General features: G+C 43.5%; 1 protein-coding gene across 7 annotated transcripts in view; it reads left to right on the forward strand.

Annotated features, from left to right (window-relative positions):
• Positions 1–14716, forward strand: part of LOC116949342 (IQ motif and SEC7 domain-containing protein 1-like) — a 267850-nt gene extending 253134 nt beyond the window's left edge. For 6 of the 7 annotated variants that reach the window (XM_032966536.2, XM_032966537.2, XM_032966539.2 and 3 more), the window contains 6 exons: positions 752–851; positions 2072–2233; positions 2956–3138; positions 7233–7282; positions 7606–8037; positions 8807–14716. In XM_032966536.2, the coding sequence (XP_032822427.2) occupies positions 752–851; positions 2072–2233; positions 2956–3138; positions 7233–7282; positions 7606–8037; positions 8807–8839 (960 nt within the window). In that variant the 3' untranslated portion in view covers positions 8840–14716. The remainder of the gene's footprint in view (positions 1–751; positions 852–2071; positions 2234–2955; positions 3139–7232; positions 7283–7605; positions 8038–8806) is intronic. The other variant, XM_032966541.2, reaches the window with a different exon arrangement.
• The last annotated feature ends 3696 nt before the right edge of the window (positions 14717–18412 follow it).

The raw sequence follows: 18412 nt of genomic DNA on the forward strand, positions 1-18412 counted from the left end.
GCGAGTATGAATCCAGGCAGCCGCGCCTGTGATTAAACCGGGTTCTTAAGTGTGATGAGTTGATGACCTTAGCTCAACAACTAATGGCTACACAAACTAATAAATCGAGTTTTAATTTCGCTCTGCTTAGACCAGAGAGTCACTTGAAGGGATTTTAGAGGTGTAGCTTTGCGATATCCGCTGTCGTGGGTCACATGAAGGGTTGCACTTTTACGCGAATTATATAAATGGATACTTGATCTTATATGCATGACTTCGATAGCCCAGTCAGGGTAAAATTTGAGGGAAAATATAGACGAATTAAATGTAAAAAAAATAATTAAGCTTTCTCCACAACTTCACCATCTAATTTAGCTTGTTTTTTTTGAATGCCAGATGTGTGCAAGGAGCAAATAGAATTGTGCATCTGAACGGGGCATTTGTGCAAACATGTTTTTTGTTTATGTACGTATCCATTCGCGCCTATCTCAGTTGAACATATTGCCAGGATTATTGGTCAGAGTTCAACCTAAGTTTGTTTTCTCTGTGCCATTGCATGTCATGTGGACTCTTGAGTGGATTGCAGGGTCCACTCGAACCGATTACATGCAGCATACGCACATTTTAAATTAAGCGATTCTTACACATATAGATCGATGCAATAGCGTGTAGCACAATCATCGATTTAAAATCCATATGTCAGTACATTTCAAATGTATTTATATATATTCGAGCATTACTGTTGCGTCATAATTTTTTCTTATTCCTCCAGGTTACAAAAATCTTCCACAAGCGGAAACATTCGACGAGTTACAGCTTTCGCCAGTCGTTCCCCCTGTACGGAATGCAGGTCCATCTCTTTGAGAATCAGTGTAAGTCCTCAGCAGAGAATGCGTTCAAAAACAATAGTAATAATTTTACCAATGATATACTTACTTTATAACCAGATGGAGAGCCCATTGAGAGTTAAAGGTATCTTTTCAAGGGAGACTTGTGTTAAACGAGCTCGAACATAAATGATTAATTACAGGAAATATGTATGCTAATGATGGTGATGTTGACAAAGGTAATACATTATAATGATAATCCCTTTGATAACTTGTCTGATACTGCTCCTCCTGACCATGATGATGCTGCTTCAAATGATGATGCCTCGGCTGATAACAATGATAATAATATTGAAGCCACTGCTGCTGATGCTTCTGCTAAGGATGATGATGATGATGCTGCCAATGAGTAACGGGGCTGAGTGTAGGATAAGTAAGAATAGGTTTTATCCTTTATGGAAATAAAACCGCTGTTAAGATGTTCAAACACCAAATATAAATCTTTTACAAGGAATCAAGTCTGCATTAACCACACGTACTTGTGGTGAACATGCAAAAAAACGCCAAAAAGCCTTTTGGCGTTTTCTGGTCTGACACTGGTGAGACTAGGCCCGAAAGAAGACTGTCTGGTGTAGACCAATCAGTTTCAAAGGCAATGCAATATATTATCAGAGCGTGCTTTTGTAGGATGTTGGTCTCTAATGCAAAATTGAATACCTTGCAAGACAAAGTCACGTTTCATTTCACTGAGATACATACCAATCTGATAACATTTCAACTGTTGGTTTGTTGAGGAAGGGTCTTATGACCGAATGTTTTTGCAAATTGCGTTAGCATGGTTTTTTTTTATTGAGTTACACAAGTTGGCTCGGATGACATCAGGGATTCAGAGTGAATTTCGGAGCAGAGAGGCATACGACAGGGCATTACGAAGCACATGCCACAACATAAGAGTACATGGAGAGTATAGAGAGGAAATGCCCCCAACACAGCTGGAAAAGTCTCCAGACACAAGTCACGGCCATTCTTAAACCTTAATCGAACTGAGCAGTCGTGTCCATCGAATACAGTGCACAGTTATATTTTTTTAAATTTGACCTCATTAAGTGCTAGATTATACCCTCTTCCTTAACTGGCTGTGTATTTTTTTTGTAACTGCCCCTTTTACAGGACGGTATTTTAATGTCCAACGTGTTATTCACCTTCCCTGTTTCGCTTTGAAAGTGGCGATGTCCGAAGTTCGCGTATTGGATTTGTAATTGCAGACTATCAGCACGGGATAAGGCTCGTCTCATCGACGCCTGGCTCAGAAACAGAAATCCTCGTCATCTTCAATGCTCCCAATCCTGAAGACCGCAAAAAGTTTGTGGAGGATCTGAAAGAGTCGACTTCAGAGGTGCAAGAGATGGAAAAGTACAGAATAGAAGGTACGGATCGCATAAAAACCAAGGGTTGCTTTATAAATAATATTATATATAAAGGAGTTTATGAAAAACCCCCAAAAAATATGCGACGGTCATCATTTCAGCTAACATGTCTGTAATATGGGTGCAAGTTAATTTCCTGAAAATGTTTGACAGTGTTCTATTTGAAAGCAAATAAATGCCCTTGTCATCGTAAAACATTGCATGCCTTTCGTAAATATATTCACAAAGCGCTGTAATTTTAGAGATGCATTTTGCTAGCCTCAGTACTTGCTCTCCACATCAAGCCGGATACATTTTCAGGTGATGGATTATTTTTTTAAGAACGAAGTCTTAGGAACTGCAGTGGACCGTGTGCATCTCTATGAATCACTTCACATACATTCTCGAAAATAAGCTATGAAACAGGTGCAACGAGGCAGAACAGTTCTCAATTTTGGTCAAATGTACGTGTATTTTTTATATATCATTTCCTCTGCAATTATAGAATTCTGCAGGCAACAGCAAAACACAACAGTCACTTAATGAGTGCGCAGTTCCTTACGCGCTCCCGTGTGCTGACCCGGCTCACAGGGACACGTCTTATTGGATTAGCACTCCCACACAAAGCGGCACGATTCAATGCCCTTGTGCGTGAACTTGGCAGTTGGATTTCTTATTTCTCTTTCTCTCCCTCTTTCTGTCTCTCTTTCACAAATGACTTACCGATCCATCCCTATGCCTAGTCGAGCTGGAGAAGCAGAAGGGCATCATGCGGCAGACGTCAGCACAGGGGCATGCTGGGAAGAGGAAGGAGGCGACAAACGGGGGCATGCCCCGAGGCAGCCTGGATGACAGCTGCATCGTGGGCGGAGAGGCCCTCAAGAGGAGTGCGCTGAGTAGCTCTCTGCGGGACCTCACCGACGGAGGTAGCGGCACCTGCTGTCACGCAAAGCTGACATCCCACATCCTACACTAATGGCAATTTGCCTAGGAATTATAACATCATCATGCCCATACCCCCAAACTCCTTTCCTCAATGATAGTAATGTCTCCCCCCTCCCCAGCCAGCTACCCCTCCCACCACTCTTTCCCCGCAAAACCCACCAATTAAACAAACAAAAAAAAACAGTTTTTATTTTACCAGGTAAGGCCTACTGAGCTATATAGATTTTTTTTCTTTCAGAAGCGACCTGGCCCGACAAACGATAGCTCAACTAGAAGTGGCTTATTGTGCAGAAATGTATGGCAGTCAAATGCTACCCGCTCTACTCCCCTGACTTTTTTCCCAGTGGTTCGATGAAGTGCCAGTCGTGGTTGAAATCACTGAACTAATTCTTTCCGTCATGTTTTTTGCTGCATCATTCGTGTCGTTTCTCGATCGTTGTTCATCTCGTCTGTAAGGTTTTCGCTTGCGTGACGTTTGTACGTACTTTGCAAATGCTGTGCATAAATAGTACACTTCGTGTGAACGAATGTGACATTAACATACACGATGCATAAATAGTACAGTTGAAGTTGCATATAAGCACACTTAATATAGGCACAGGTGTGATTTATTTTTTTTATATGAAAATTTATTTATCCAGGAGAACCACGTGGTAAATAATCAAATCTTACACAAACAAATGCACGTGTCTTCAGTGTAAGAATACATGTGAACGATACATTGATGCAACGTTGCATTAATAATATTTAAGCTTATATTATAACGAGCCCAATATTCATTCAATTATTATTCATATTAAACCCCAAGTTAAAAGAAAGCTTTTATGTTAATTGGGGAAAGTAGTTGAAGTTCCATTCGATGGTAAGTTTTCATACAATGTGTGCAATATTATTAATCGTTTTAAACAAGACTCAAAGTGTGTAAAAAAAAAGCTCAGCCATTTGTGCATTTACAAAAAAAACCACGTCACGTGGTGACTGATCAACCCCTGTGGCTCGTGGGCGAGATGCCTGATGTTGTCTCCAGGGTGTATTGGGTGCAATACGGGAGAAGCGGGATTGTGTGTGGCTGTATGCGATGGACATTGAGGATGTTATGGCAATTTCCGACAAGGCATCACCTAGAATGGCATAAAATAAATGATTGTCATCATCAGCCATGGCCACTCCACTGCTGGATGAAGGCTTCCACATGCAATCACCAACCCTGACGATCCTGTGATGTAACAATCCACCCAGCTTCGGCACTTGAGCTGAATAAAATAGAAAGACTATAAAATAAATATATTTTTGCAATATGAGCGTCAGATTTTTTTTTTCCTTAATTGGAAAGGCACCTTTCTTTGTTCCTGTTTTATTTACTTATTTTTTTATTAACCACACGTGACACTGCGTACCAACATATTGGTCACATCAAAGTGATGCCCTGTGCACAAATGAGCACTGAGGTGTAGCTCACATATTGTTTAATAGCCCTGAGGGAGTGGTGGAAATCCCACATTCTTGCGGGTGGGGGGAGGGGCAGTATATTCAACCACGGTTGACTTTTCCACAAAGCGGTACGTACGAATTATATCTACCTCAGAGGGATGATGGGCTGAGACAATTCCCAAACCGAGATTTGAAGTTACAACCGTCCGATTGCTCTACCGCGGAGACATCATTCCAAATAATGATAATAAATAAATACTAGATTGTTATCTGAAACACATTTAATCCAATTCCTCGTGCGTATTGCAGCAGATTGATTCCAAAAAGCATTACCTGTTTTCTGGAGGAGAATCCCATGGGGGGGTGGGATGAAAAACCCCCAGGCATGAGCAAAACGCACATTGCCCCGCATATGTGATGAGGGATGGTTCGACAAGGACATTGCAAGTGTCACAACTCCTGCAGCGCTGCTGTGCATCAGCAGTCAAGAGAAGCAAATGCAGCATTGCTGTATGGTTGGCTGAATGGGGCTACCCAGGGCATTAATTGGTAGCAAGGTAGTCATCGATTGTTCAGTTGAGCATTTCTGGCTTATAGGTGCCTCAGTCTTAAATTTGCAGATGTATTCCCAACGCTGCTAAGCAAGTGAATGTATAAATTCCTTGAATGCCAAGGTACTGCTTGTTTAAATACAATTGCGGTATAACTCTTTTGCCAATTAATATTTTGATATACGATACTTGAAACGGTCAGAATACAATGTTTTTAAGTTGAATTAAATTCGTTTTGCTTGATTTAACGTAAGACAGAACTAATTACAGCAAAGACAGTTCTCGTCAAAGATATCGCTGATGGATCAGACTGGTCCTTAGCAAAGTATTAAAATTAATATAGAACTAAAATGATGGAATGGTTATCATCACTTTAAATAATTAGATCACTAAATTAAAAATGTTTAAGTAGAAAACAAGATATCTCAAACCGCAAAGAGTATGATGAAGAAAGTAAAGATGTCTAAATGAAAAATGGAAAATTTAAAAACAATCATTCATTGAACTCTGAAAACCACTTAGAAAATAGTGAAGGAAATAATTGAGATTTTTTTTTTATGCAATAAAAATTTGTCTTAATCTGAGCATGAAAGCAGAAAAGGGACTTGATGATTGTTAAATATCTTAAGAGTAGCCATTGGATAGAAAGATGGAACCATAATACATGATGGGAAACAATTATAATATTACTGTAGGATTTCTATGCAGCTATGCATAGCAAATAATACACATCGTATACACGTGTGAGGAGGGTGTTCCATTCATCGCACTTGAAGGGGTATCCACTGCCATTTCGCAGTGAAATCAGGGACAATTTCCAGACCAGATGGAATAAATATAGACATCGCCAAGGAAGAGGAACCAGCTGTTCAGTGAAAATTAGCAGACCCATTTATTTTTTAGCTCTATACACATAAATGAAATGGTTCACTCATAGAATAATACGTCATTCATTCGTCTGTCCAAAAAAGGAGACAAAACTGATTTGACGAATTATTGTCGTACTATGCTCCTCTCGCATGAATGTAAACGGTCATGACTATGGTAGAGAACCGAATAATCATCCAATCAGAGGCCGCAGAGATGCCACAACCCATCCCGATTCATCCATCTCATTACATGGTGCCAAAAAGCACAGATGGAATCATTTTTTTTAAGGCAAAAACAGTAAATGTCAGTTTATCCAGTGCAACGAATTAAAAATGCAGAGTTAAGAAAACTAAACGCGGATCAGTAAAATTAGTTAGAATACAATGAGTAAGAGAAAGTTATTAAACGCTGCAGCATGGAAAAATGAATTCCACAAGACGGTGCTAATACGCATGGGTAAGGTGCCGGTGACTCAAGTACAGTAAAACCTTGGATTGCGAGTAACTTGGTCTGCGAGTGTTTTGCAAGACGAGCATATTTTTAAAATAAATATTAATTTGATAAACGAGCGAGGGTCTTGCAATACAAGTAGTACGTATACGCTTTGTCTGCCGAGCGTCACGTGATCACAACTGATCTACGTTGTGCTTTGGATTACAAACACGTTTCCGGAACGAATTATGCTCGCAATCCAAGGTTTTACTGTAAATTGGAATATCAAAGATGTCAAAAAGTAAAGGTGCATCCCTGCAATTCCTTGCTCACGCCACCGCTATGTGAAGGTACCTTCACTGGAGGGGCTCTCTAGTGCTCCCTCTAGAGAGCCTCTCTGGAGGGAATGTTTTTTGGCCTACTCTTCCACGCCGGTGAGATGTCTTTAAAAGGGGTGGGAGTGCCCACACTTCGCTTGTTCCCCTTTCCCCCCGCACCGCCGATTATGGAGGTTGGCTACGTGCGGTGCGACGAAAGAAGTGTGACATACGTACATACGCTTTAAAACCACCACGCACAACCTGCCGATCGCCTCACTGTGGTGTACCCGTTTATTCTACTGGGTGGAGAGAGGTGTAGGGATTTAAGAAACTTTGCCAGTCCATTGTTTCAGCTCCTGCACTGGGGTATCAAACCGGCAGCCTCTGCATTGCAGGTGCACTAACCGTTACACCACAGCAGAATCCTATGAATGAAATCCATTAAGAGCGAATTCTGTGCTACGTTTTCAGGAAAGCGGGGACGGCATGGAAGTATAAGCACACTTGATGGTCAAGCAGAGGTAAGGACTTCACTGCTCTGCTGAAGTACAACACATTTCACCCCTAACGTATGCTTGCATGCTGGTAGTATATGAAGAACTCTGATGACGTTTTAGCGTAACTTCATATTGACTGGAAGCATCGATTTTTAAACCATTGTTAGTCACGTCTGTGCATCAAATACATATATTTTAGCATGGCTTTGACAGGAGACTTCCTCAGGACTGGTGCATTAATTGGTTAACGTCAGTCATGAAATCTTGATCTGTTATTTTTTTTTTGCCCACGGTCATAAGCGCTGGGCCACCTCTAAGAGTAGTGCAATTGTATTGTTTCGCTGTAGAGCCCTGGAATGAGTAGTCCAACCCCGCCAAGGAAGGCATCAACGGCAGACGCGGACAGCCTAACGGCCTCCTCGCACTCCCGCCTGTCCAACTCGTCCTCCTTCCGACTAGGGACCATCTTCGGCTCGCTGCGCGGAAAGTCAGTCACCCAGTCGAGTCGAGGCCGCTCGGCTTCCCAGCAATCCGAGGCGGCAGTGGCCGCGTGCGTGGCGGCGGCGGCGGCGGCGGCCGTCGCGGCCCCGCTCGTAGCGCAACCTCAGCAGCTTTTCGCCGCGTCGCCGGCAGAATCGGCCCAGGCGCCGCCGCACAGTCCCCGGTCGGCTCGGGCCGAGCGGCTGCCGCCACCGCCGCCGTCGCATCATCAGCAGCAGCATCATCAGCAACAGCAGCGCCAGTACGCTCACAAGGCGGCGCAGCAGCAGCAGCAGCAGGTGCCGCAGGGGACCCACGCCCTCCCGCAGTTGTGCGAGCGATCGTCGGTCCTAGCTAAGGAGGGGGGCGGCGGCTTCGCCCGGGCCGCTGGCTGCTCTTCGCCTTCGCGCGCTAAGCCGCACATTCCCGTAGACGCCGTGCGGGTGCTCCCCCCGCATCCCTTCCCGATCGTCAGCATTGTTGCCGCCTCCTCCCTCCCTCCCACTCCCCTCAACTCTGCCGCCGCCGCGGCCGCCGCCACCCTGCAGAATCCCGGCTTAGGCCAGCTGCCACCCTTCCCCCTGCCAGCCAACTCCACGCTCCTGGGTACAAACAGCTACTTTTCATATTTGCTTCTCACAATGGCAAATGCTCTTATTGCTTGCAGGAATGTGCGGTAACCCTTTCCTGCTGATATGGATTAGTTCTCGCCTAAGTGGCTTAGTTTTACCGTGGTTCGAGACAGTGTCAGAGCAAGGGTAATTTCGCGGAGGGCATATAAAAGTTTGTAAAAATGCATGTGCTATGCTCTCCAAAGTACTACATCAGATGCAGAAAATGCAGTATGGTGTAAAGTTACATAATGTAATAAGCAGCGGTTTCATTGCCAATAAACACAATCCTAAAAGCCAGAACATTGTTCTTTTTAAAAATATTTTTTCTGCGCTGTAGTTATTGCCAATTACTGTACACTGAATTTGTATGAGAGAAAGATGCCCTTTCACTTCTTATGCTATTCTGTGTCAGCCGGTCATGAAACATACCCGTTTATTGTGTTGTATTTCACAGAGTCCTCGAAAGCCAACACTCTACCCAGAATGAAACCACAAGATAAGCTCCCGAAGAGCTAAGAGAGGACTTGGAAGGCTCAAGTGTCTCTGTATAATCCTCAGCGAGAACCCTGGGCCGGTCGTCAGGCGATCGGGCAGGGAAAAGAAAAATGGTGCAAGCCAGGCGATGCGCGTACACTCACAGCATAGGGACCTGCTTCCGATATCCTCTGCCGTCGACCGAGCTACATCATCGGCTGCCATGCCAGGATGTCCAGTGAGAGCCGCCCGCAAGAGGAGAGACAACATGATGCGCTGTGCATTTGAAGGAACCGATCTCGAGTGCCAAGCGATGTTTGTGTGGCGACTGCACTCACGGCATCCGTCCTGACATTTTGACGTCGAGGTGCCGTCAATTTGGGTCCAGCGAGGAGGGTGGGCGGGGCAAGAGAGAGCCTGACCGTGAACGACACCTCTGCTCTTTCCTCAAGCGCACTCCCAACGTTCCACTGCCCAAGGCCGGACGCCCTCGGTTAAACTCCACTTGGTTGTGGCTGAAGTTAGCGGTGGCAATGATGGCGTGTTTGTGTGTGGTTTGATTAACGGCTGGACATTGGCAACCTAAAAGTGCATTCGGTGTTGATACAATTCGGGCTCATCAACGAGGAAGCTATACGTCATGAAAATGTTATGTTTTGTTAAAAATTTAAACGTTCACAAAAAAATTGAACGAATACTTAAATCATTTAAAGTGGCTGGGAATATTTATATTACAAACGATTTAAATAACTCTAATTTAAAAGGTGATCTGATAATATTATTCAGCTGGAAATTGAAAAAAAAACGCGATAGCTCAGGAAGGTGCAGAAGGTTTATCGGAGGCCAAGGGCTGAAGAAGGGAACTTTATCAAGGGCGGTCGTGTCTCGCGAAATCTTTGCGTGAGTGCAAACTCGACGGGAACACACACGTACGTTGTGTGAGGTCAAAGGTCAAAGAGCAAGGGGCTCACACTCAGCCAAGGCAACCTTTTGCATGGTCCTGATATGACCAGAAAATGCTAAAGCATGAGATTAGAGGTCGCGATTAATGTCTATTGAACTATTACGGTATGTGTTCTAAAGGAAATACAGTATATGGTATCTTACTAAACAACTTGCATTTGACGTTTCTTTATTCTGGTCTAATTATTCTTTCGAGGACCTTTGTAAACTTCACTAGTACAGTGCTGTGTCGTTATTGCATTGGGTTTTTGTTGTTGTTCAAATGCATATATTTGAAACACCATCGCACATTTACGGAAGCCCCGCCACATTACCCAACACCCATGACACGAATGTATTCCCCTTTGCTGTGCTTCGGTCACAAATGAATAACAAGTCCAACGAGAGGGCAGACAACATTAAAAAAAACCGCTGCAGTTATGTCGACAGCCGAACAACGCGAGGTCTACGCGGAAGACATTCGCACAGGGCACAAACCGTGGTCGCAGCAACAAAAAACTTCCCCCCCCCCCCGTACATTTTCGTGCACGTTTCCATGCAATTACTTTCCGCGCTGCAGGCAGAGTGTTGATTAAACTGTTTTCTTTCCTCTCCGTCCACTGCTTTCGCTGTGAAGTCTGCAAGATTAATTCAGGTCTGGTACGAGTTCTGGAGAAGACACAACAACAGCAACAAAAACGATTGCAGTCGATAGCAGATCATGCTCGGCTATCCATTGGTTAGATTGCTTAAAGATAAATGTGTCGTTAAACCCGCCGCCACCTGGCACAGCTAATTAGTAAGGTTTGTCAAGTAAACAAAACATGCCAATTCGTGACTAGTTCAGCACACCGGTGTGTTGGCGAGTAAACCCACAACATTTACAAATGCTCAGCTACGTGTCCGAGGCTTAAAATATTAATAGTTGTAGGTATGTTGAACTTCTTTCGCACCTTAGATAGCCAACCGTGCTAATTGGAGGTGCAGAGAAAGGACAACAAACTGAACACAAAGCAGTTGTAAATAATTATTTTTAAAATCTAGATTTAAAAGTACATAGCCCCCAGTAGCTTCCTAATATCGGAAGGAAGAGCGTTCCAGACGGCCGCAGAAGCGCATCTGATGTCTTTGTTCGATGGTTATCCAAAAGCCGCTGCGAGAATGACTGAGGTTTGCGTAATGGTGTATGCTCTTTAACGAGATCAGCAAGGTATTGTGGTTCATTTGTGGCAAGCACTTGGTGTGTAATGAGTGCGACCTTCCAATGTATTTGTTCGGCAACCGAAAGCCAATGCTTCCGGTTGAAGTTACGTAGCAACGCCTTGGAGGCAGAAAAGGGATGCTAATTTAAACTAATCCCATTGTCACCAACATCATCAGCCGTGGCCAACCCGCTGCTGGATGAATGCATCCCAAAGCCACTGCAAAACCTCTCGCGATCCTGCGATGAAACGATCCACCGAGCACATGAACTTGATTTCATCACTCCATATCCTCAGTGGACGTGTGCTTGGGCGAGTTCCATCCCTTGGCTTGATCATTGTGCAGCACATATTAGTCATGGCGTGGTTAAACGCCTGCCTTTTGAAAATCCACCTCCGTTGGTGAAACCGCTCGTTTTAATTTTTTACTTTGTAGATCTGAAACGTGGCGTGCGTGCAAATGGGGTTATACACATTTAGCATTGTGCGATGCGTGATAGTGTCCAGCATGGACATCGTTTTGCAACACACGTACCTGACCTAACAACAAGCGGCCCCCCATGGGACTGTGTTCATGTGTGTGAGGCATTCAAATGGGGAGCGGTAGTGTAGCGGGTGAGCGCTGCGCAGCGAACCCGGCCAACGCCGGTGACGATTATCTGAATCGGTTCTGGGCCTCCCCTAGGTCGACACAGCCTCAAATGAGTACCTGGTGCGGTGTGTGAACATCGCCACTGGGGAGACGAAGGCGGCCGGGCGTGGTGCTGGCCACCCACCCCCTCGTGTGCCGTGCCGGCTTTAATAAGTGCTCGCTAACAGCACTTGCCCCAGCAGCCTGTTAAGGCTATACGGGGGAACTTTGTCTTTGAGGCATAGAAAGAGAGCTGAAATTCACCACATGCTTTTATACATATTATATCACATCTTCAAAAATCACATTAACGGGCAATTACACTGTCACAGATTCAATGTGTCACGCATACATTTAATGTCAGAGTGAAACTGATCACATTTGAAATGGTTATACAGAGGGTTATATACTGTATATGATACTGTATGTATGTTGAACTTCTTTCGCACCGTGCGTAGCCAACCATGCTAATCGAAGTTGATTGAAGGTTAAAATCAGCATTGCAAAGAAATTGCCTTGCAGCATATTCCAAGCACATTGTCCATGTCTGATGCATCGCAATCCAAATAAAGTGTATCCTGTTTTAAAGAGTAAATGATTACACAGTTACATTTTAAAGGTAAATACTACTCAGCTGGCTGAGTAGGAATTACCTTTTTGAATGGTGATTCTGCCTTGAGCATAAAATAAGCTAATTAAATTGTTTCACGTGTATTTAAGCGTTAGATAGCAGCTAGTCACGTGACGGCAAGGTTTTTTGTTTACCAAAACTACCAAATACCGTACGGTATTGTGGTGTATGATGTTATTTAATGTTACGCTATTCTAAATCGCCCTGTCCGTTTGGATTTTATCTGAACTAAAAATAAAACACACCTGCCAGTACTCCAGGTGCACTTAATCTCTATTGGATACATCCTATATCATCGGACACTGGCAGTGGAATGCCTTCTCCTATATCATGACTGCAAATGACACAGTTCCAGCCATGTTATATATACAGTACCACACAATTGGGATGTGTATAGCGTATTTATGTCTGTCATAATTTTCTTGGGTCCACGAGAACACTAATTGTTCAACTCGGGACAATTCAATTCTGGAATTTTAATTCTCTACACTTTATGCATTTCACGCCGAGCGTTAACAGTCCTCGCACCTTTTCGTGGCAAATGTATTCCAACATGAAATACGAATTGTTGGCTGTAAACGTCACACATCCACTAAGTTCAGCAACGATTGTGACCAGCAAAGACAAGTCTGTAGAGATAACTTATTTTAAATTAGCAAACAGGGCTCACACATTGTTTTTTCAAGTGGAATAAGGAACTTCCAACTACCAAGTGGCATTTGGTGTAAATGAAATCAGGACATCTTCAGACTGACTTTTGCCCATAGCAAACGAAGCCCTTTACACTTCCAAAATACCAATCTTGCAAATTCCAATGTTTACCATTCATCAAAATTGTGTTATAATTGTTATTCATGAGGATGAGCGGTGGGCATGTAAAACACGACTGAATGTGTAAAATAAAGTACGTGAGAATTCATCATCCTGGGTTGTGGAGTTTGAGAATTGCTGGCCCAAACTAAACACGAAACGTACTGCAATAGTTTGGTACAATGGCCTGGTAGTCTGACTTAAGATATGCAACACCGTGCATAGCTGTGTTGGCAACACCATTTATAATCTTCACAATTCCCTTCTGCAAAGTAATATTTAGTGATTTATAAAGAGACGGGGGATTCCAAAAAAAGTGTCTAAAGCCGAAGTTGACCGTCTGATTTGGTGCTCAATATAAGGGAAGAGGTAACACGTGGAAATTCTATCGTACAAAGTTCAACAGCCGAACAAAACATAAGCATTTCAAATAAAAGGAGTTTGAATTCACTGAGTTTGCACGTTGCATTTCCAACAACGAACGGGAGCAGTGGACTTTTTGGAATATTGCAATAATGTGCAAAAACATGATAAATATGAGCACTTTGTAGATTTTAAAAAACACTAGCAAAAAATGTATAGCTTTGTGATGCTTGTTATATTGTGTGCAATACATAAGAATATAAAAAACACATTTTTGCATACACAATTGATGCCAGTAGATATTTGTATTAAATGTGTTTTTTTTCTGTACCACATGGCAAGCATATGTCTGGAATGATGTTTTCTTATATTCAAATGTTCTGTCCACTTGTATTATATGTATTATTATTTTTGTCAAAGTGTGTGCTATGGTTGGTTATGCGTATAGAAAGACGAAGAAAAGCCACATTCAGTGTTATCCCAACCAAAGTATAATCTGGAACGTTCCAGCATTGTGAAAGGCCTGTTAAAGGTTGAAGGTAATATGTTAGAGTTGCTTACACACTTTGTTCTAAAATGACTAAATGGGGGGGGGGGGGGGGACTGCGTCCTGTTGAGTGCCACGGACACGAGGTAGAGGTGATTGGTGTGCGCAAATTCAACCACGTGGCTACGTCCTCCCCGCGCCGATTAAATTCCTTCATTGCATTCGGATCATCACACTGTCGTTAAAGAATAATTTCAAACTATTGAAATACTCAATCGAATGCGTACCGATGATGAACTTCAGAAGTGATTAACGTTATTTAGCAATATCAAGTCAATCTGCTAAATATGTACAATGGATGCAAGCTAATGCTTAAAACCATATACAAAAAAATATATCTTGTATTTCTGAAACGATTGAACTTTTTTGACTTCTCTATTGTCCATTAATTTATTGAGTATCCCAGCCAACAATGGGGCATTCGGTTTTTGGCTCGTGTAGGCGAGAAATAATTCGAGGGGGGTTCCGTTAGTATGCTGCCGTGAAAATTGGCAGTCCCACAGTGCAATACGAGCTCACGTGGCCGGGACCTGATTATTCGTCGAGCCGGCAAAGTCTTTTGCGTTCGTTTGTTTGTGCCATAGAAAATAAGACATGCGAGGAGACACGTGTGAAGCACATTGGAAAGATTTAGAATGCCAGGACAAAAAATGTGTACAGATAAACGTATATATATCTCTCAAATCTTGTTTTGATATTCCAAATAGCACAAAAGTTACAAGCTGTAATGTACAGTAATCGAATAAATTTACTTATTTAAAACATTCTCTCATCATGTGGTTTTCATTTGTCGGTTCGACTGAATCGTTTTAGCATTCCAACGCTTTTTTTATTTGTGGTGAAGATTATGTAATTACGTATTATTTAATTCAACTCAGTAATTGTGGATTTATTGTATGTATAATACATGATCGTCAATGAAATGTAACCACTATGCAAATATTACAAGTGTGTGTTAATATTTGTGAAACTATTAATTCCAGTACTACTTTCGAAGACTAATACGTGATGGTGGCGAGTTCCCAAGCAACATTATCTCATCGGTGGTCAGTCACCTCCGTATCGCTCTTCTATCGTTACTAACACGATGACTGTTCCTGTGAGCTTCACTCGATTCCAACATCAATGTTGAGGACTCGGTCTATCAGACCGACTGTCTCGTCTCACCCACACTGTTCATTCTACCCACTCACTCACACCACCCTGCAGGTCACAACAACTCATCCAACCGCTCACCTACCCACTCACTCACACCACCCTGCACGTCACAACAACTCATCCAACCGCTCACCTACCCACTCACTCACAACACCCTGCAGGTCACAACAACTCATCCAACCGCTCACCTACCCACTCACTCACAACACCCTGCAGGTCACAACAACTCATCCAACCGCTCACCTACCCACTCACTCACAACACCCTGCAGGTCACAACAACTCGTCCAACCGCTCACCTACCCACTCACCCACTCACACCACTCTGCAGGTCACAACAACTCATCCAACCGCTCACCTACCCACTCACCCACTCACACCATCCTGCAGGTCACAACAACTCGTCCAACCGCTCGCCTACCCACTCACCCACTCACACCACCCTGCAGGTCACAACAACTCATCCAACCGCTCACCTACCCACTCACTCACACCACCCCGCAGGTCACAACAACTCATCCAACCGCTCACCTACCCACTCACCCACTCACACCACCCTGCAGGTCACAACAACTCGTCCAACGGCTCACCTACCCACTCACCCACTCACACCACCCTGCAGGTCACAACAACTCATCCAACCGCTCACCTACCCACTCACCCACTCACACCACCCTGCAGGTCACAACAACTCATCCAACCGCTCACCGACCCACTCACTCACACCACCCCGCAGGTCACAACAACTCATCCAATCACTCACCTACCCACTCACTCACACCACCCCGCAGGTCACAACAACTCATCCAACCGCTCACCTACCCACTCACCCACTCACACCATCCTGCAGGTCACAACAACTCGTCCAACCGCTCGCCTACCCACTCACCCACTCACACCACCCTGCAGGTCACAACAACTCATCCAACCGCTCACCTACCCACTCACTCACACCACCCCGCAGGTCACAACAACTCATCCAACCGCTCACCTACCCACTCACCCACTCACACCACCCTGCAGGTCACAACAACTCGTCCAACGGCTCACCTACCCACTCACCCACTCACACCACCCTGCAGGTCACAACAACTCATCCAACCGCTCACCGACCCACTCACTCACACCACCCCGCAGGTCACAACAACTCATCCAATCACTCACCGACCCACTCACTCACACCACCCCGCAGGTCACAACAACTCATCCAATCACTCACCTACCCACTCACCCCACACTGCATATTTTCACACGCTGCTTTTATTCTGAGCGCAAGCTATTTCACGTAGACCACAGTGCAATATTCATCACCTTATCTCAATTCTGTAACCTAATGACGTTTATTGGGTCTCCTTGCTTTTTAATTACTCTGCTCTGTCATTAATGAGGCTTTAATTGGATTGCTACATAATTCCATGTCAAAGGTCATGAATATTATTTATGGTGGTAAGAACATCCATTTTGCAGTGTGTTCCAAATTCACATTACACTTCAGTTTAGTTCGACTCAATTACATATATATACAAATGTATTGTCATTCCACTGCTGGATGAGGGCCTCTCCACTCCGTGCAGGCCTTGGAAGTTTGTTTTCTACTCGACTTCATCATGCTGGTCAGCACTCGTTGAAGGCAGGGAGCATAGCAGTACAGTGTAACAATTTAGCTTGTGTATCCTCAGGTGCCCATATTGTGTATGCTGGTCATCCATACAAGCACTAGGCTCAGCTCAGCTTCTAAGATCATGCGTATTGAGCGCAATTTAGTTGTCGGCTAGAGAGATATGCGTCTGGCATGAACCAGAAGGGTCTTGTTTAGCACAGCCATCTGTCACATGTACAAGCAACGTGATGCCTCGGAACATCAAATCACTGCGGACATTTCAACATCTGGATGAAACCTGTGAGGCATCCAATGATACCTCATTATCATATACGTGACGGCTGGGCGAAGTAGTCACTGATTGCCACGTTTAGTTTACGTGACAACCCTTACGAATTGGCTGTTTCCAGTGGTGGTGGGTTAACGACATTGATATTTACGCGATCTCGCCCAAAAAACCTTGATTGTAAAACGCTAGCCATCTGTTGGAACACTGCAAAAACAGTACATAAGAAATATACGTCAAATTTAATGAAACTATATAATTAAATGATTAAATTGCAGTTGAATTGCGACATTCTGCGACATTGATAAAATAAGAGACGAACGGAAATTTAATTTGGTTCCCTGGGCCATGAACATCACACCGCGTATGTACAATGTGTGTGCATTTCTAAAATCATTCTGACATGTGATTACTTTTTCATCAGTGCACTCTGAAAAATGATGTTTTAATGATCGATTGCCGATAATGCACATGTTTACGCAGTAGGTCACATTGGGTAAATTACAACATGAGTTTTTATATATATAGCGTATACAGAATTGTTTAACAACAACAACAAAAAACACATGCAGAATTTCGGTGACCACAATTTAATTTTGAGTTATATAATATTTGCAGATACGCTGACCATGGTGGTAAATTGTGGTCAAACTCATCTGCTGTCGAGACACATGGAATGAGACCATCATGCAGCGGTGGTTTGACAACTTACTAGATTACTATCAGTTGTTGCATATAAGCTCTGAACACATGCAAATTGTTATCCTTACGAAATGTATCATTTTACCTTTTCTACATTGTACAGTATTGTAGACAAGGAACACTTACAAATAAATACTTTTATCTCAAGTTAACCCTGATTGAGTATACTAGCTCGGCACAGAAAATAGATATTTCATTAAATTCGCTCATTTCACATCACAATTTCACATTTGCGGTATTTTATTACTACAAACTACTTTGAACAAACAATACATCAAAGCTTTTATGGAACATGACAAACTTAATTTATGGATTTTGCAATATCAGTGGCATCAGGGGTCATGCCTTCATTCTCATGCAGGGTCTGCGATATGGCAAGCACCCAACTACAGCCCTCTCAAACAGACTCTCCAAATCCCTCATCATTACCTCCTCCAGATACTTACCAACGCTGCTGCCACATTTCTCTCCAAGACCCATAAACAAGACCCCCCCCCCCCCATATTCCAATCCCTCCACCGACTCCCAATTAAATATTGGATTCATTTTAAGCTCGTACTCACTATACTCAGGAATGGACTTACCATTGCCTACCTCTCCCCTCTCATCTCACTCTACTCCCCTCCACGCAACTCTCCCACCACTCCCCCCTCGTGTCACCTTATTCTCCTTCACGTGATCTTTGTTTCAACAACCAACGCTTTATATCAAAAAC

This window comes from Petromyzon marinus, chromosome 36 (genome assembly GCF_048934315.1).
Source record: "Petromyzon marinus isolate PM22_M1 ecotype Great Lakes invasive population chromosome 36, UKy_Petmar_22M1.pri1.0, whole genome shotgun sequence".
Lineage (NCBI taxonomy): Eukaryota > Metazoa > Chordata > Hyperoartia > Petromyzontiformes > Petromyzontidae > Petromyzon > Petromyzon marinus.